At 46.4% G+C, this 19,451-nt stretch overlaps 4 protein-coding genes across 4 annotated transcripts; all 4 read right to left on the bottom strand.

Annotated features, from left to right (window-relative positions):
• Positions 1-3,172: 3,172 nt before the first annotated feature.
• On the bottom strand, positions 3,173-4,465 carry DFJ58DRAFT_722459 (uncharacterized protein; the record flags this gene model as incomplete). The annotated part of the gene is made up of 7 exons (XM_041384889.1): positions 3,173-3,289; positions 3,348-3,542; positions 3,599-3,649; positions 3,698-3,931; positions 3,984-4,112; positions 4,321-4,342; positions 4,392-4,465. The coding sequence occupies 7 exons, from the start codon at positions 4,463-4,465 to the stop codon at positions 3,173-3,175; spliced, it is 822 nt and encodes a 273-aa protein (XP_041249265.1).
• Positions 4,466-4,910: 445 nt separating this feature from the next.
• Positions 4,911-5,261, bottom strand: DFJ58DRAFT_722458 (uncharacterized protein; the record flags this gene model as incomplete). Its single annotated transcript, XM_041384888.1, has 2 exons — positions 4,911-4,960; positions 5,030-5,261. The coding sequence occupies 2 exons, from the start codon at positions 5,259-5,261 to the stop codon at positions 4,911-4,913; spliced, it is 282 nt and encodes a 93-aa protein (XP_041249264.1).
• Positions 5,262-12,332: 7,071 nt separating this feature from the next.
• On the bottom strand, positions 12,333-12,587 carry DFJ58DRAFT_652450 (uncharacterized protein; the record flags this gene model as incomplete). Its single annotated transcript, XM_041381687.1, has 1 exon — positions 12,333-12,587. The coding sequence occupies one exon, from the start codon at positions 12,585-12,587 to the stop codon at positions 12,333-12,335; it is 255 nt and encodes an 84-aa protein (XP_041249263.1).
• A 754-nt stretch (positions 12,588-13,341) lies between these two features.
• Positions 13,342-14,045, bottom strand: DFJ58DRAFT_890295 (uncharacterized protein; the record flags this gene model as incomplete). Its single annotated transcript, XM_041394731.1, has 4 exons — positions 13,342-13,398; positions 13,437-13,846; positions 13,883-13,937; positions 13,983-14,045. 4 exons carry the CDS (start codon positions 14,043-14,045, stop codon positions 13,342-13,344), a joined length of 585 nt encoding a protein of 194 aa, XP_041249262.1.
• Between the last annotated feature and the right edge of the window lie 5,406 nt (positions 14,046-19,451).

The raw sequence follows: 19,451 nt of genomic DNA, 5'->3' as shown, positions 1-19,451 counted from the left end.
GACAATGAGCTTGCAAAGGCGATCAGATCATTCTTCGGCGACGAGCGACTGCTGTTCTGGATCAAAGCACTCGGACTTCTCAATGCAATCAGGGGTGCCATTATTGTGCTCCCATTCATTGCCAAGTGGCTGAAGGTGAGCACACACCTACGAGGCAGTGTTGGATAAACAACTTATAAAATAAATATAGGGCCATTCTGCATACGAAGATCTGTGGACCACCACGATGGATGTACAAAGATTCCTCCAAGTGTTTGGCGGCATGATTTTGCACAGCACGCCGCATCTATATTTATCAGTGCTCCCATTCTCGCCCATCAACTCCATCATGGCTACCAAATTCATGGCAAGGTCTCCAAATAATCTTCATCTGGCATCCGGCCGTAATTTGAACTGGGCAGTTGTTCAGACCATAATCAGTGGGCACACTGGTCTGGTTTGGTCAGTCTCGTTCTCACCGGATGGTGCTCGCATCATGTCTGGTTCTTGGGACAACACTATATGGCTGTGGGATGCAGCGATGGGACAGGCATTGGGTGAGCCCTTGGAGGGGCACACTGGAGGGGTTGAGTCAGTCTCATTCTCGCCAGATGGTACTTGCATCACGTCTGGTTCAAGGGATAACACTGTGCGGCTGTGGGATGCAGCGACAGGACGGCCATTAGGTGAGCCCTTGGAGGGACACACTAGTGAGGTTTGGTCAGTCTCGTTCTCACAGGATAGTACTCCGCATCGCGTCTGGTTCGGAGTATAACACTGTGCGGCTGTGGGATGCAGCAATGGGACAGCCATTGGGTGAGCCCTTGGAGGGGCACACTGGAGTGGTTTGGTCAGTCTCGTTCTCACCGGATGGTACTCACATTGCATCTGGTTCGGCGGATAACACTGTGTGGGTGTGGGATGCAGCGACGGGACAGCCATTGGGTGAGCCATTGGAGGGGCACACTGGAGGGGTTTTGTCAGTCTCGTTCTCACCAGATGGTACTTGCATCGTGTCCAGTTCAATTGATAACACTGTGCGGCTGTTGGATGCGGTGCAAGTGCAGCCATCCTCTATGTCCAGAGAGCCAGATTTCTCTGCATTTCGCAGCATCGAAGCACCGCACCTCCCGCCCAAGAAAGCTGTATCATGCCAACCGACACTCGTAATGATCACTTCATTTTTTTTTTTGGGTATCCAATTCATGTCTGTTGAGAGGGTGCTCTATGTAGGACAATACTTGCTAGTCTAATGGGACCCCCAGTGTCCTCAGTCGCATCTCTGGAGTCACAAATGCCCTGGTGTGAGGCGTACCTCCACCAGTCCGCCGTTCCCGCCGGCCATTTTTAGACATGCACTCCTGTGAAGATGAGATGACTATATATGTATGTGCTGAAGTTATGTATTCTGTTATATGTATAAGGCTGGACGCAAGCTCGACCGTTGACACGGTGTGAAAAACACAACCTGACTAGGCACTTGTTAAGGTACTCAGCCAGTATATGTCTAATGCTCTGCCTATGCTGCTATACTTGCAACAAGGGTGCGGGAACGTTCGACCCGAGGGAAAAGCTACTAAGGACAACTCAAGATCAAAAGACCTGAAAGAGCGCTAATGCGTGGGAAAGCGCGGAAGTCAAGAAAGCAGACACTGAGTCAAAGGAGGGTAATGGATAGCGAGTGAGATCAGAGGTATTGATTGCAAGGGTAAGGGAAAGTCAAATAGGGGCCATAGAGTGCAACTAGAGGGTGACTACTTCTAAGTAAAACCTAAGGGAAGGAAATACAGTCCAAGGGAAGTAATGTCAAAGTAGTCACCATAGGCTTCTTATACTAGTAAACTATACCATCTCGGACTCGGAAGGGATAGGATATACATGTAATAAGACTGTAGCACTTTTACAAACTTGAGGCAAGGCAAATTACATACCAATGAGGTAGGATGGACCATGGATGGATTCCGACATTTCGGGTGATTCCTAGAGCGCGAGAACAGCGCGCTGGACTAGCGCTAGGCGCGGGAACAAGCACTAGATAGAGCGGACATGCACTAATGCTCCTATAGACACATTGCTGGTAGTTCTGATAGCGCTATAAGCGCGGGAATAGCGTCGGATAAGTCGCAGGAGCATGAATAGCGCTGTGGGAATGTGCGGAATAGCGTTGGACAAGGGTTATGGCTGAGACAAGTGAAGACTGCTGATAGGGGAGTAGTGAATAATATGAGGGATAACTTTGGTCCACCTATTGAAGGCTTATGCAGGTATACATGCCTAGCACCAATATGATTGTCACAGCGCTATGGGAGAAAAGAAGTTCCAAAGCAGATAGCTTGGGAGTTGAATAGTGCTGATGACTAGCGCCTTGCTCTTTTCCTTTATGCAAGGCAAAATATGCCTATGGCACTCATACGCGCCTAGCGCTGGTATGATTGTCACACTGATGCGAGGTGGGGAGTCTGATGCCGATGAGCGGCACTTAAGTCTAGGCCGAGGTAAGGAGAGTCCAGGTATAACTAGGTATGACGAGGTAAGACTAGGTATGGGTTGCCGATGTAAGACTACCGGTAGCGGTCCGGATCTCATGAGGCCTAGGTAAAGAAACCTTAGATAGAGTGCACTTAGAGCGGTCAAGGCACGTCCGATGATAAAAGCAAGGGGGATTAATTTGCACAATCAAGGATTTAACTAAGGTGACTCCTACAACGGTACCAGGTATGTCTGAGGAAGGGAAGTAAGGGATAATATGAACTTGAGTCCTATTTATCTAACTGCGTGAACGTCCGGAATCGCACAGGCGAGAGTAAGTAGCGAAACATGAGGTACTCAGGTTGATATGTAATAAGGCTCACGAGTGCTGCGGCCATGGGAATACATGTAATAATGCCTGCTGTTCGTTCAGTAACAGTAAAATGAGCTTAAAACGCACCAATGGAGATAGGTGGACATGGGTAGGAATGGGAGGATTTGGTACCGATGGGACTGGAACTGGTCGGCCAAGGTGCGCGATGGCCGATCCGACGAGCAAGGGACGGTTAAGACAACCCTGGCTCTTCTGCGAGAGACCGAGGCCACGGATCCGTATCGGCTGAGTCGGACATAGACTGGCACGACATAGGTGAGTTGAGTGAGTCGAGACTTTGCAAGGAAGTGGTTGTATGGATGCGATGTGGATATCTAGGCTGCTTGACTCCTATAGCAAAATGGGGTTCTGCGAGGCTAGCCCAAGCTTGAACACCACAATGTCCAAAGTGTCGCTGTTCTGTTTGATGATGTCATCGGTTTCTGAGATAATGTTTTTGCCAACTCTCTTCGCTGCGATGATAGTATAAGATTCATGTATGAAGTGCGATAGCTTGGTGACTCACAAAGCTCTTTGTCTCTGAATAATCCCTGATGAAACGGGCACACTCAAGAGTCTGCTGAATGATCTTTCCAACGATACCGCGCATCGATTCAATTTTGACAAGGCTGTCATCTTGAGTCATGAAGCGGTAAACTTCAGCCAATTTCTGGAGAAGACTACAGATTGACTTGTCGCACTCTGCTTGAGTGATTATAATCTACATGGAATTATGACTTCTGAGTGAGACTGGACTCTGGGAGAAACCGGACGTACTTTGGAAGCAGCAGGACAGCACACCCAGCGCCATCTTGCATATGGATATACCTATACAACTTGATTAGTTCATTCCAAATCAACAAGAATGGTCCATACATCCACGATCTTCTCAAGGACAACATCGACAATCTTTAGGTGTTGGAGATATGTCGTCTCAAAATCATCCACGGCAGTGAGACCCGCTGGGGCCTTGTTGGTGGCGGATGCCATGGAAGTCGCATGTCCCCTGAGCGGTCTCATGCTTTCTGTACCATCACTGGCACCCTGAAGTTCAGCATCCACTAATTGGAGATTAGGTCCTTCCTCCTCGCCAGGAGGAGCAGGCTGAACCTGTGGGACCACTGAAATTAGAGAAGAAAATCAAAGTATTTGAGGAAAATACCTGTGAAGCAGGCTCTCCGAACAGCCCTTGGTTTATAGAATTGCTGGGAATAAATGTGGTAGGATGCTTGTTGTTGTTGGAAGGATGAAGATGCAGCGTGTCCTGGGCGACTCTAAGGAAATCGATGGACTAGGATAGCAAGTTCAAGCACTTACCTCGACTTTCTGACTCGATGAAGCCCCTTCGGTTTCAACACTCTAGGACCGTAGTGGTGCGGTTGCTTGATTGCTTGAAGCATTTCTGCACAATATCAGCCATATTCAGGACAGTCAGTATTCATGTCCCCACACAGGAAGTTTTTTGGTTAACATATTCTTCAATTTCCGCAGGGACTGACAGATTCCTCTACAAGGTTGGTTCTGGATGAAAAATGCATAAGGGCAGCGATGGATTTCAGAGACCACATACCGAGCTTTCACAACATTTGCCCGCCTGGATCTGGAGGCTCCTGGAGGAGAATCTAGCCTATGGTCTTCACTCATCGCGAGTGGTCGTAGATCAGTGTGAAGAAAATAGTGGGAAAAATGTGAGAGTGTGAGAAGGGGATGGGCATCTTATCCTTTGGCAGTGGCAGGCCCAAACGTTAGAAGCATGCATCAGTGAACGGATGCATTCCTTGATAATGTAGCTGGAAACTACAGAAGGATACAATTCTGCTTCTACTAAATGATATCATATATTAGATCAAATTTAGGGTCGGAGACCCTATGTTGGACATAGCCCTATTCAAGTGCTAGGCTTACTCCCCAGTGCTTTCTATCATAGTAGTTGTGGAGATATCTTGTTTCCTGCTCTTGCACTATGCAGTGCAAACCACGCGCACACGCGCGTTTCTGACTGATCCTTGTTCTATGAGAGCTTTCCTTGAATGACGCAAATCCAGTTTGGTTCGAGATCCAGGCGATGAGGAAGTACTCCATGATGGGTTCACATCACAAGGTAGTTGGAGGTGTGTTCTGGTGCGTTTAATGGAGTAACTGAAAGGAGATTCAATGTTATGGTCTTGTAAGTGTAATGTGTGACCATTATCTGTTCACAATACTTACGAACATCGCGCTTGCAATTTGTCCAGAATTTCGACGTTAAATTCATCAACAGAGGGGAAAGGGATGCACGATGAAGACTGGTCTCAGCGTCTTCGAGAACATGTGACGGGAAGAGGAGACCAATGATGTTGTCGAAGCCTGTGGTTGCTGTTATGAGTGCGAGATTCGGTTGACTTCCGGAGCAGTCTTCTCCAATCTGATCCACAAATGCCGTGAATTGCAGGTCATCCATGCTGAGACATCCATATCGAATCCATTTTCCTGCTTGACTGAAAAGGTACTGTGCGAAATTTACCTGCTATGATGACCGTTGGAAAGGCGCGAGTGCCATCAGGAAGGGGTTGTAAGTCTTATATGATAGATAAATAATTGAGTAAAAATATGAGGACAAAGAGAAGTCACATACATATTAGCAAAGAGATGAAGGGAATGCGCAAATTCATTTTCGTTGTCGATGATAAGATAGATTCCATCTTGATTGGCAGAAGCAGTGTTGACACCAAACGTGAACACATTTTTTAAAAACGAAATCCCCAATATCATTAATATTGTAAATGATTGTCCCGAAAACTACAAGCTCAACGAAAGAAAGCTGCTGACCTCAATTCTGCAGAGGACCCATCTGACCCAGTTACTTGTTGATCTCCTCAACTTCGTAACAATGTTTTGCAGCATGCATATCGCACTGACTTCAAAGTTCATATTCTATCTACCGAACATAAACGGGCCTCCCAAGACTATTGAGGTTGTTGGACACTCATTGGATATGATCGTGCTGGAATCAGTGAGGGAGGGAAAGCAGGAAGCTTGAAGCTAACGACTGGGAGAATGTATGCAGTCAAAATTGACTTCAGACATGTTAAGTCTCAGGAGATACTTACTGGCAGAAGTGGAAAAATGATTCTACGCTTTTGGTGTGCGGGTGGCTAAATATATGGTTGAGTAGAGAAAGAGTTTGGGTAAAAGCCCACAGGGCTTTTTGGCCCGGTGTATGAGTCCAAACCTAAAGGTTTCAAGGTGAGCTGTGATCCCATAACTGTAGGAGAGTTGCGACGCGAACTGCGAAGCTTGATGGCCTGTATAAATAGGAGCTGTACTCACCTAGGAAAATGCTTTAGCGCACTGGTGGCATGGCTTGGCGGGGGGGGAACGGTTTCTAGCACAGGTGATCGTGCTTGGATATATGGAGCAATGACGACCGCATGATCTTGAAGGTATATTGTGAACACATCACTCGACCATCTTCCCATTGATTTAACGACGTCAAAAGGGATTCCTCTTAGCAAATATTCAAGTGTTCCTCCAATTCGAAGACCATGACCTTTGATGTCGGGGATGTTGTTTGATTGGGCGATAGATGTGAGTCTCTTCATTAGTTCTTTCTTGGAGAGAGGTCTGATACCCTTTGGGATGTTTCCAGGCGAACAGGTGAGTGTTATTTTCTGCCAGATTGACTCGGAGATGGTTTTCTAGGGCGGCTTTTGGGTCTGAGGGGCCTTCCCGTGCTGCCCAAAAGGCGTCTTCTCCTTCTAGCGGGGATGCTTTTTTGTGCTCGGGATGTGGAATTTCGTGACGGGTGTAAACCATTACAATCGACGGTAATGGATACATTGCTGCGAGTGATGTGCTTGGCGGGGCTAAGGATTTGATTGTAGGGACGGTGAACTCTCCTAATCTCGCTATGGCGTAAAATGTCGTGGTCAAGCATGCGAATATGGTGGCATCGCGGTGGTCATTAAGGTTAAGGTGCGCATGAATGGTGGAAAGGATATTGACAGTGAAGGGGTTTGCATTTCAAGCATTTGGAAGATTCTGGAGCGAGCGCTGCAGCTCCGTCTAGTGTGGCTTAAGTTCTTTAGTGTTTACTAACCATGGGTAGCTGTGTAACAGGTGCCATGCTTTTACGCCAGCTGTGTAGTTTGCGAGCACTGTACCAGAGTATGATCCTGCACATCTGGACAGGAAAGCTAGAAGGAGAGTTGGGGGAAACTGGACATTGCTGATCTTCTGGTATTTTTCAGGGAATCACAATATACATGGAATACTAATAGGCCTGTCCCATAAGTCTCTTTGGTGGACTGCGCCCTGAAGATCCTATGACTTTGAGGATTCGGTCAACTTGTTCATCCATTATGGTCAGGTTCGGTGAGTTGATGGAGGCAAGACGTGCGTTGCCACCTGAATGGCGTCCATTTCCTGAAGTCTTTTGCGAGCAAGACAATGTGGTCTTAGAGGGGAGGGTAAGGGGTGAGTCAGTTTTGTATTGTTGAGGGGAGGGGTAGGCTTGGGTTGAGTTGATGGTTCGACGCTAATGATGTGTTTTAAACGGGTGCGGGAGGTGGCCACGTTATTCTGAGATGGCATTGAAAATGACTTGGTCTTCTTCTGCTTGGCAGGCTCTAGCTCATTCAGCGCTTGTTGATGGATGAGGGTACGGTTGATGAGCTTGGCTGTTGGAGAGGAGTACTTCCGGTCTCGGAATAGGTGAACTCTGTGGGGGTGAGAGGGGCAGTTGTGTCGACAATGGGAGTCTTGGATCTGGTGGGGGAATGTGTGTTGCAGGGAGTAGAAGGTGTTCAGGCCCATATTGGTCCTCTGGAGGGATGGTCGCTGGGTTTGACTCGCTGGGGACGTATTCTGTACGGATTTCGAAACGTCTGGGTAGAGAGAGAATGAATTCAGGGATGCGTTTGAAAACATTGTTGACGGGCTTTGTTGCGGTGACATCCCTTCCACCATCCTTCAACCACTCCTGTGTTATCGCCGTAGACGATGATGTTGTCGCTAATGCCAGGGATAGGGCGAGAGTGCGGACCAGTAGTTCGAAGCCGATTGCTTCGGCCCATCCAATGTCTCTCTTTGCATTGTTGGCTGTCTGCCAGCCTGGTATAAGCCTCCAGGCTCGCCAATAGTTCCAATGATGATGCCTATTCCGATGCCTGAACTGGCGTCTGAAAAGGCTTGCGGGAACTGAGAAAGGTATGGGTGGGTAGATTGGGCGTGAGACAACTGCCTGATTGTAAGAGGTTCTGTCCACCAGTTGAGGTCTGGTTTCAACTTCTTTATCTGGTTGGTAGGGCATTGGGGTTTTTCATGGCATATGGTGATTGTGCGTTCGAGACTAGTAGGTAAGCTCTACCCCTTTTGACTGCTGCGCATTCATGCATTAGCTTGCCGTAGGCTCTAGCGCTTCCTGTAATGTATGGGGGGCTTTTTTTCTCCAGTGTGAATGGCCATGAGATATTTTTTGACTTTGGGTTTGCTAAGCGATACTATGCGGAGGTGAAGGTCCCATAGGAAGCCGATGTAGATAGTGCATGTGGCAAAGGTTGGTCCTTCTTGGGTTGCCAAAAAATTCCAAGGGTTGGTAGAGACATCATCTATGTCTTGTAGGCTGTAGCTGAAAAGCTGATCGACTTTGGTGAGATGCTGGAGAGGTCTCTGATGGGTTGAGAGCAATTTTCACTGAGTTCCTCTATTGAACCGTCGTCGAAAATGTGACCACCAAACCATATTCTGCTTCCAGTTTGATGCATGCCTTTCTTGGCTAGATCTTTGTGTCGTTCGGCTCATTCTCTATTGTAATCGCTTATGAATTCTTTTTGGATCCGAAAGAAAATGTGGTCGTCGACCCATTTGTCTAGGGGTCTGATGCCCCGGTGTCGGAGGATCTCGGGCACCAGAATCAGCTACATGGCCATAGGCGCCTGCTGATGGTGTGGCTCTGAAGGCCGTGCAAGTGTCCACACAGAATTCGGTAGCCGAAACTCGTACTACGGCAGCAGGCCATTGGGATGGGTGTAGGGGTATGGTTCGGTAAGCTTCTGCAACATCGCAGGTCGCGGCTTCCGAACCTGGGGGGGAGTCTCGAATGAGTAGGTAAATAACTGAGAATTTACCCCAGGTGGTGGGGAAATCAGTAGCATTGATGTGAGAATTGATAGAGGGGTTGGGAAACTGCGGGTCAAAGGAGTGTGGGAAACGAGAAGTTTTGTATTAATCTGAATTTACCCCGGCTTGCCAGGTTTGGGGATAATGGAAAGGGGGGAAGATTGGAAAGGGCCGATGAGACTTAAAAGTGTATTAGCGGTGAAGGGGCCTAGATAGTGGGATTTCTGTAGTTCTTTTAGTATGCTGGTATCAAATTGGTCTTTGTACGTGTATACAGATTGCTTATTAGGAGGGATCTGTGTAGATGAAATAGTGGGAAAATTTAAATTGAAACCATAACGGAAACCTTCTGGAACTTTCGCAAAACGCGGGTAGGAGGTTAAAGCGGTGTAGTTCTCTGTTCCAGGCTTCGGCCTTGTAAGGTGTGATAGGGTTAGACTTTCTGTGCCCTAGGGCAGTGTTGGGCTCTGTGAGTAACAGCACCACAGCCGGAGCCACCCTTGGCTGTAGTATTTGACCTAGTATTTTGGTAACTACCACTGTATCCATAGACACTTTCATTGGCAACTGCCAGTCCGCTCTTTTGACCTATGCTGTGGCACTTGCCAGGCCCCTATTTGGCTGTATGTCCTGGCTTTCACAGCCGCATTTTTGGTATTTTTGAAACTCAGCTGTTTGTCATTCCAGGATACATTCCACATTTGGTGATGGATGTATTTATATGTTATGACCGCAATTTTGGCTTCCAAAAGCGGAAATTCACAAAAACACATCCCATTTTGGTCACCTACTGATATCAGGCCTCCCCACATTATTCCCACACTCCGCATATCGCATTTTGCAGCCACACAGTGTGGGAATTACCCACAACACCCAAAAACATCGCCCAATATGGTACACCCCCACAATTATAATTATTCACACACCCTCCACACCTTGCTGCAGCTTCACCACTACACCACAATAGCTCCCCATGCATATATAAGTAGTATTTTAGTATATATATGTATAGTATAATATAATAGACCGCTTTTTTTGTCTATTTGTGTGCCTGCTCCTCCTCCAGGGAGTATTCAGAATAGCCTAGGGTACAGAACACTTTCGCACTTTTGCCCCTTTGATAGGGAAGTGCTCTATGGTATTCAGAACATATTTTTGAGTATATATGAAGATATTCCCATCTTTATTTGGCCCCTTGAGGCGCCCTACATCAATAGATATAGCATATATACACAAATACACAAATATGTTCCCATGTGTTTATTTCTATGTGAATAGACTTGGAAAATTTATCCCCAGCATCTATTCAACAATATGAACAATGTATGAGAAGCCCTGGACCATAGAGCAAGACCCTGTGATGCAGTATACCTGCCCTCTCCTGGTGGTTCACCCCCTGTGAAAATTTTTTCTGTAGGACCGGACCTTCAGGATGTTAGGGAGTCTATTTCTATGCATATTTAGAGTATATCTACCACTTAGCTGCTCCAGAATATCAACATGGTCCTTCTACAGGAACAAAAAGACACAAAATCGCATTTTTGACATTTTTGATATATTTCAGTATCTTACCCTTGCATACATAGTCCACCTTGCTCATTTATCATCAGTAGTACATATATAAATGTGTTTGATGCCCAGGATCAGCTCACAATAGGCCGCAGTTTTGAGGTAGTGCATATACTTGCTATTTCTACTGATAAGGGGCCTATACCTTCAGAACATCGAGATTTGATAATCAGACACCTGGAACACATTTTAGATATACTCAGTATCATAGATCTACATTTACTAAACGATCCAACAAGAATTGAGTGAAAGGGAAGCAAAGGAACATATGTGTAAAAGTGACAATTAACACATATTACACAAAAGTCACACTTACATGTGATATAGGTCGAAGATTTCATTAAATTTAATAGCATACATGTTAAATTACATAAGGAACCTAAACTACACTTTGCCCTGAGGGTAGAAGAGATGTAGAAGGGATGTGGTGGTAAAGTAAGTTGAAGCAGCATTAAAGTCCTACCACTACTCAACTGACCATTTTCGATGTTTTGGTTCTTTGATTTTCCCACACTCAAATTCTTATCTATTTCACTGCCCCAGCACTCAATTCTTGTTGGATCGTTTAGTAAATGTAGATCTATGATACTGAGTATATCTAAAATGTGTTCCAGGTGTCTGATTATCAAATCTCGATGTTCTGAAGGTATAGGCCCCTTATCAGTAGAAATAGCAAGTATATGCACTACCTCAAAACTGCGGCCTATTGTGAGCTGATCCTGGGCATCAAACACATTTATATATGTACTACTGATGATAAATGAGCAAGGTGGACTATGTATGCAAGGGTAAGATACTGAAATATATCAAAAATGTCAAAAATGCGATTTTGTGTCTTTTTGTTCCTGTAGAAGGACCATGTTGATATTCTGGAGCAGCTAAGTGGTAGATATACTCTAAATATGCATAGAAATAGACTCCCTAACATCCTGAAGGTCCGGTCCTACAGAAAAAATTTTCACAGGGGGTGAACCACCAGGAGAGGGCAGGTATACTGCATCACAGGGTCTTGCTCTATGGTCCAGGGCTTCTCATACATTGTTCATATTGTTGAATAGATGCTGGGGATAAATTTTCCAAGTCTATTCACATAGAAATAAACACATGGGAACATATTTGTGTATTTGTGTATATATGCTATATCTATTGATGTAGGGCGCCTCAAGGGGCCAAATAAAGATGGGAATATCTTCATATATACTCAAAAATATGTTCTGAATACCATAGAGCACTTCCCTATCAAAGGGGCAAAAGTGCGAAAGTGTTCTGTACCCTAGGCTATTCTGAATACTCCCTGGAGGAGGAGCAGGCACACAAATAGACAAAAAAAGCGGTCTATTATATTATACTATACATATATATACTAAAATACTACTTATATATGCATGGGGAGCTATTGTGGTGTAGTGGTGAAGCTGCAGCAAGGTGTGGAGGGTGTGTGAATAATTATAATTGTGGGGTGTACCATATTGGGCGATGTTTTGGGTGTTGTGGGGTAATTCCCACACTGTGTGGCTGCAAAATGCGATATGCGGAGTGTGGGAATAATGTGGGGAGGCCTGATATCAGTAGGTGACCAAAATGGGATGTGTTTTTGTGAATTTCCGCTTTTGGAAGCCAAATTGCGGTCATAACATATAAATACATCCATCACCAAATGTGGAATGTATCCTGGAATGACAAACAGCTGAGTTTCAAAAATACCAAAAATGCGGCTGTGAAAGCCAGGACATACAGCCAAATAGGGGACCTGGCAAGTGCCACAGCATAGGTCAAAAGAGCGGACTGGCAGTTGCCAATGAAAGTGTCTATGGTTAAAGTGGCCATTACCATGTATTGTAGGTCAAATACTACAACCACGGCTGCCGGAGCATATGTGGCGGGAGTCGTGTCTAGTACTATCACAGCCTTCCTCTCGTTGCCAGGCAGTACATAGTTGTTTCCCTTCCTTGGTCCAGAGTGCTTTGTGGACTCGTTCGGTGATGGTGTTGTGCTTACCATCCCAGGTGAGCTTAGCAGCGCACTCAATGGTGCGGTGAGGGTTGCGTCCGAGACATATGGCGCAGCATGGGAGGGGCACGTTAGGATCTCTGTACATTCTAGGTTTCTTGTTGAACCTTCCTTCTGGTGAAGTAGGAGGGGAGCGTTTTTGGCTGCTAGCGGAGCAAGCATGCTGTTGTTGGGTTCTGCTTGGTCCTGTTGTCGTCAACAAACGGGACTAGAGGCGGGGATAAACGGCAGAGGGGAAGGAGATTCCAGTGCACAGAGGGTGGGAAAATCGGCATGTGATAGCCAGTGGGGGTTTGTAAGCATGCGATGACCAGGAAAAGAAAAGGGGGGGGTTAACCCGATGGAGCGAGGCGCATGATGGCTGGGGTGTTTGGAAAGATGGCGGTGGTAGGGAACGCATTGTCCGACCGCATAGGTGGTGGATGATGGAACATGTTGTCCAAAGAATGTGGGGGGGGGGGGGTGCGGAACATGTTGTCCGATGATCAAAGAGGGTGCAGAACATGTTGTCCGCGGGAGTGGCGCAGTAGTTTGGACATGATGCCAAACGCCGCATAGGGGGGGGGGGGGTGTTGTAGGTAATGAGAAGAGTGCGATTAAGAGAAGGAAAGGGAGTGATGTTTAGTGAGTAGGTTTCTGCACAGTTGTTGGAAGCGAACGTACCTGAAAGGACATCTGTTGGGTTCTGAACTGGTTGAAGATGGTCTCATGCGCTTCGTTTAGCAGGTCTTGATTGATCCTTGCTAAACTCCAGCTATTGGAGCTACCCATGGCAAGGTGCCATTGCTTTCGTTGTTGCGCTTGATACAACAGCAACTACTCTCTGTTTGTGAATATCAAAGTCATGGCCCCATCTGTGGTTCTGCAGCACGGACCAGAAGGAGATGAACATGTTGGTTCTGTCATCAGGCCAGTCGTTCTCTTTCATCAAAGATACCATGTGCGGGGCTGCCTCATTAAACTGCTCCCAGGTCAGGTTCTCGTCCTTGATGATTTGAGCTTTGGGATCCCTGGCAGCGGCGGCTGGGATCCATTTATTTAGACCGTCTGAAGTGGGTAGCATCACTAAAGCATCTTCATCAGCTGTGAAGGTGGAGCGGGAGGCCTCTTCTAGACCACTGTTTGTGAAGTAGAATAGTTCGCAGTAGTTGCCTGATTTCATTTTCCGGACAGCATATTGACATGGGAGGATGATGGGGTTGGAAGGAACATTAATGTCTTTGATTGGGGTGTACTTGGCTTTATTCTTCTTGTGTTCCTCTTGAATTGCAGCCTCTTGTTCTTCCCTTAGCATTTGTTGGCGTTGGGCTTCTTCTTTGGCTTCTTCTCTGCGCTGGGCTTCTGCTTCTCAAGCTTTGGCTTCGATTCTGGCTGCCCATTGACGCTTGTCAGCTTCATTTTGGATGTGCCATAGGTTAGCTAGGATTGCTGCTGCTTGCTGATCATCGATTGCGTCGTTTACAAGTTGGGCTCAAGCTTCCACATGCTCTAATAATTGAAAATTGGAGGCGATTGCATGATTGGGGTTTCCCATTAGGGGAGGCATCGCAGAGGATTATTATGCAAAGAACGATAGGAATAGATGGAGAAAACAATGAGAAAACGACTACTGATGCAGTACACTTGTCTTCCGACGTGGGTCAGAACAAGGTACATTGCACCACCTTACTATTCTCATGCGTAGACTAAATTCTGCGCTATCCTTGTGCCTCGGCTTGCTCAGAATAACAAACAAGCGTATCTGCTGAGTAAGCTATCTCACGGCTATCAATTTGGTCCCATGGGACTTCGAAACCTTTCAAAACATTGTCGCTCGACTTTGAGTTCCGCTCAATGTACTCTAGATCGTCAAGACAAACGAGACGCCTGTGAGTGAGGAGTACTTTGAGCAAAGTTGTCACATTGAAAGTAAGTTAGAGAAGCAGACTCAGCCCCACCCCTCAAGTGTGTCCAGCTTCAAAGTAAAACTGTCACAACCACCAGGAAACGGGAAACCATCATGCGGGCGGGTTTGGGTACTGGACAAATTTGAATGTAATTTCCTGCGGCAAGTCTTGTGAGTCTCTGTGGCACCTCCCAGGAATTCCTCCCCCTGAGGTGTCTCTGAAACCAATCTTCCGCCACCCCTTGGGCGTCATCATTCGAATGCATTCGCCTGCTACTATGTCCAACAGCAGTCGTGCAAACATTTTCCGGAGACACGAGCTCTATGTTACCGTGCTCTTTGGTATTGTCGGTGAGTATTACAGAGAGCGGGGAAGAGAGGGTGTACGCAGTAAATGCCTCAACATCTCCGAACTGGAAAGGCGTATGTACGAAAAGACCAATGATCCTGTGGTGTAGTATATCAGTACTCTTGCCGTCGTCGTTCAAAAAAACACTTACACATCACCACCACTCTCTCCAGCCATGCAACTCACAGCACCAGAATGCATCGCATTCTTGAGCATGCACGGGACTAAGATGAGATGTTAGCTGTGGACACATACAAGGTCACCTGGTTGGAGGACAGTGGCGGAGCAGATTGCAGATGCTTGATTGGCCTTTGTTGGGGTTGGATGAGATGGTTGGATGCATAGGTACAGGACTTGCGAGTATGATGATTAGATGTACAGTAAGATGCATAGATACACGTTAAGATCATCAGATTAAACGTGCTTAGACAAGGTGTAAAACGAACGAACGCACCTTCTCATGATATTCTGCGCTCGCATGCTCCGTCGTTATGCCTGCCAGAGGAGGTAGCAAAAGAGAGGCCAGAGAGTTGTGTGAGCATTCGTGTTATGATAGTGTTTGGAGTCGAAGGTTAAAACGTTAACATTTGGAAGTGTCCCAGGCCAGTACTAGTAGCAACGAGCAGGAGTAACAAAGGTTGAGAAGTCGATGAAAATCAATGGTCGAGATGAGTGAAAAAAGCAAAATCAAATCAAATAAGAAAGCTGAAGTGTAAAAAGAGTACTCGCAATTGAAATAAGGGGAGAGGCCCTGTAAGGCTCATACTGAGTAAGAAGGGGACTGGATCCAAATGGGAATGTCAGCAAGTGTATAGGGCAGGTGTAGAGTCAACTGAAATGTGTAGCGTTCAGATAGTGGAACTTTCTGAGGGGAGTTCTGTCTGGTTGGAGCAAGAATTCAGTGTGTAAGATTCTGCTAAGGTATGAGTGTACATAGGCAGTATATATACAGTCTGAATACTTGTTGAGCCGGTGTGAAAAACACAACCTGACTAGGCACTTGTTAAGGTACTCAGCCAGTATATGTCTAATGCTCTGCCTATGCTGCTATACTTGCAACAAAGATGCAAGAACATTTGACCCGAGGGAAAAGCTACTAAGAACAACTCAAGATCAAAAGACCCGAAAGAGCGCTAAAGCGCGGGGAATAGCGCATTGCAAGATAGAGCGCTAATGCGCGGGAAAGAGCGGAAGTCAAGAAAGCGGACACTGAGTCAAAGGAGGGTGCTGGATAGCGAGTGAGATCAAGGGTATTGATTGCAAGGGTAAGGAAAGTCAAATAGGGGCCATAGAGCGCAACTAAAGGGTGACTACTTCTAAGTAAAACCTAAGGGAAAGGAAATACAGTTGAAGGGAAGTAATGTCAAAGTAGTCACCATAGGCTTCTTATACTAGTAAACTATACCATCTCGGACTTGGAAGGGATAGGATATACATGTAATAAGACTGTAGCACTTTTTACAAACTTGAGGCAAGGCAAATTACATACCAATGAGGTAGGATGGACCATGGATGGATTCCGACATTTCGGGGTGATTCCTAGAGCACGAGAACAGCGCGCTGGACTAGCGCTAGGCGCAGGAACAAGCACTAGATAGAGTGGACATGCACTAATGCTCCTATAGACACATTGCTGGTAGTTCCAACAGCGCTATAAGCGCGGGAATAGCGCAGGATAAGTCGTGGGAACATGAATAGCGCTGCAGGAATGTGCGCGCATAGTGCGGGAAAGTGCGGAATAGCGTCGGACAAGGATTATAGCTGAGACAATTGAAGACCGTGTATAGGGGAATAGTGAATGATATGAGGTCTAGCTTTGGTCCACCTATTGAAGGCTTATGCAGGTATACATGCCTAGCGCCAATATAATTGTCCACACCGGACGCAGCGTGAAAATACTCGATCTCGAAATGAAAATACTCTGAGTCAAAGTGAAAATACTCAAGAAATGAACAGATGGTGTGATCAGAAAGTAAGGAAGGTACTGAACATTAAGTTGAAAGGAGAATGTATGCGATGAGTGTCACTCATCGCATCAGTGACTCATGTGGACGACTCCGAATGTATGGTTCGAGCGTCTTACTTTTGAAGTGTGGTCGGGGCCTTAAGGACTTATAGTCCTTACAGGCCCGGGCGAACATGAAGGGAGGAGCTAACTTAAAGCGAGTGAGAAGATGTGAAAATTCCCATTTCGGGAGAACTTTGCTTACAATTATGACCATCGTGTGTGATGTTAGCGTTGTCCAAGGCGAGCTCAACGTCAAGAGTGTCCTCGTCCTCTTGAGAAAATGCTGCATGTCCAAGGATGACCTGTCTACGAATTCCTTTCGTCATTGTACTGCAGTGTCTGTGAGCTCATCCGTTGGGCTAAGGACGATACGACTTTACGACGGGCGTGGTATAAACAAATTCAATCGAGCATCAATGGAACGCCACTTGCGAATTCAAAGTATGACCGAGGAGAAATGATAGCATCAGACACAGCACCTGGTATGGTTTCCATGCAAAAATTACAGACAGGACATTTATTTTCTACAGAACTCTCTCCCACAGGTACCACCTACAGTCTACAGAGACAGCTGTAAGTTTTGTCACGAGTCATTATTAACATGGCTCACCTTTTCCTCTTATGTGCAACTGGTGTGCCCATTGGGACCCACACCTCCACTGGTGACGGAACAGCAGTTTGCACAGCTGCAAGGTTTAATACCTTCGAGATATAACCCGGGTGGCGAACAGTAATACAAAAACGGTTTGTTCCCATTATAATCCTGGAGTTTTCCGCACGCCCAAGATCCTGCAAGCACCCGTAAGTACGCAGTCACAGGTACGCTGAAGGTATTCACCAGGCACGTAGCATGGACCGCCAGCAGCCACCAGTACTGCGGCAGACATAATCATAGTTGTGAGTGAGATGAACTTCATTGCTGCACTTTCAAGTTAGGATAGGGCTGGATGGTGTTATTTGTTATTGAACTGAAAGTTATCACTTCGCTTTTATACACAGGCATTGAAGGGGGGTCAGCCCTAAAACTATTGTAGGGACAGAACTACTTGCCAAGGCTAAGTTCTTCTGGTGACAACTGGCAGAACTGGCAGAAACCCTGGAGTTCTACCAGATTCTGGCGCCGCATTCCCTTCGGATGAGTTCTGCCATGGGCTAAGCACAACCAGTTTTGCCAGACCGGTTCAACCGCCCTCACTCTCTTGGAAAAACTCCCGAGTTCTGCCAACAACACTATGGGCCAAAACATTGGAGTGGGCTATGCCCGAAGACTCTGCTATCGAAGGACAATGAAGACCTGAAGACTGCTACTGCATCCGGAGGCTCTAGCAACTCTCTCCTCGGCTAACCCCGGCTCAAACACCACCAAACTCTCCTCCGCTCTCACCCTCTGCCTAGGGGTCCCCTACTCCATGTGCCCCCCCTTGAAAACAGCGACGTCCTCGTCGCTAACACCTCTGCTTGTTTTTATTCTTCATCTTCCTCCTCGTCTTCATCTTCATCTTCTTCCTCGCCTCTCCTCTTCTTCTTCTGTTGTTTCTGCATCTTCTTCGTCTTTTTCTTCATCTACACGCTGGTCTTGGCCGTTTTCATTGCTGTTGTTTTCTCGATTGCGTCTCTATCTTCTTCGTTCTATAGCTCTGACTCTCTTCTTTTCTGTTCCTCAGCTAGCTTTGTGCCTTCTCTTGGGTGGAACGCCCTTAATCTTCGCACATGGAATTTGCCTGGTAATGGCTCGCCGTTAATTGTTTCCAGGTGGTATGAGTTCTGTATTCATTCGATTATGCGGTGTGGGGGGGACCATTTCGGTATCACTTTGCGTCTTGCTTCAAGTGTGTTGTGCTGGTTGCTGTAAAAGAATTGAACGAGCTGTCCTGCTGAGAATATGACTTCCCTTGGTGAGCGGGCTAGTACCTCTTATCAAATGCAGCTTTCCTCTTTACAGCATGCTGGACTGTAGCTTCATAACCGTCGAGGTGTTGTTGTGCAACATATGCCATATGAATGTTGGCGTCTGACAGATGTAACGCTGAAGTGCAGTTAGCTAGGTCGGTTCGTGGGGTGTTGATTACTTGGCCTAGTAATAGCTCCTTCGGCGAAAACTTCAATGCTGGTAATATGCGGTGGTTCAATGCTACTACCACTTCTTCTAGGTGATCTGGCCATGTTTTCGGTAACTTGTCCCATGAGATCACTTCGTAGTCATCTTCGCCGAGATTTGGTGCGCACAATCTCTTGAGTACGTGTAGCAGGATCTTATTTGTACCTTCTACCAGTCCATTGACCCATGGTGAGTATGCCGCCACAATATGAGTTTTGCAAGACCACTTAGCGCAATAGTTTTGAACTTCTATGTTATTGAAGTGTCTCCCTCCATCACTCATGAAGGTTTCCGAGGAGGTGAAGTTATAAAATATCTTGGATAAGCTATCGATTGTGGTGCATGCTGTCCCCACTGATTTGTACTTGAAGACCCAAACGTGTTGTGAGAAGGTATCGAGGTAGACGCCTAGAGTGTGGTATCCTCTTCCTTTTGGGAGCGTTAAATAGTCGCCGACTAGCAACTCAAACGGGTGTCTGCGGGTTATTGGTTCTAAAAGTGAGTGCAAATGTTGGGTTCCAAAATTTTTACACTTAGCGCAGTTTCCTATTGCTTCTAGAATCGATGCGTTGAGTCCGGCGCTATAGATTTGGTCAGTTAGTGCGATTTTGA

This window comes from Suillus subalutaceus (assembly GCF_016647625.1).
Source record: "Suillus subalutaceus strain FC151 chromosome Unknown DFJ58scaffold_8, whole genome shotgun sequence".
Lineage (NCBI taxonomy): Eukaryota > Fungi > Basidiomycota > Agaricomycetes > Boletales > Suillaceae > Suillus > Suillus subalutaceus.
Note: the sequence above shows the minus strand (reverse complement) of the source record. Positions and strands in the feature narration are given on the sequence as shown.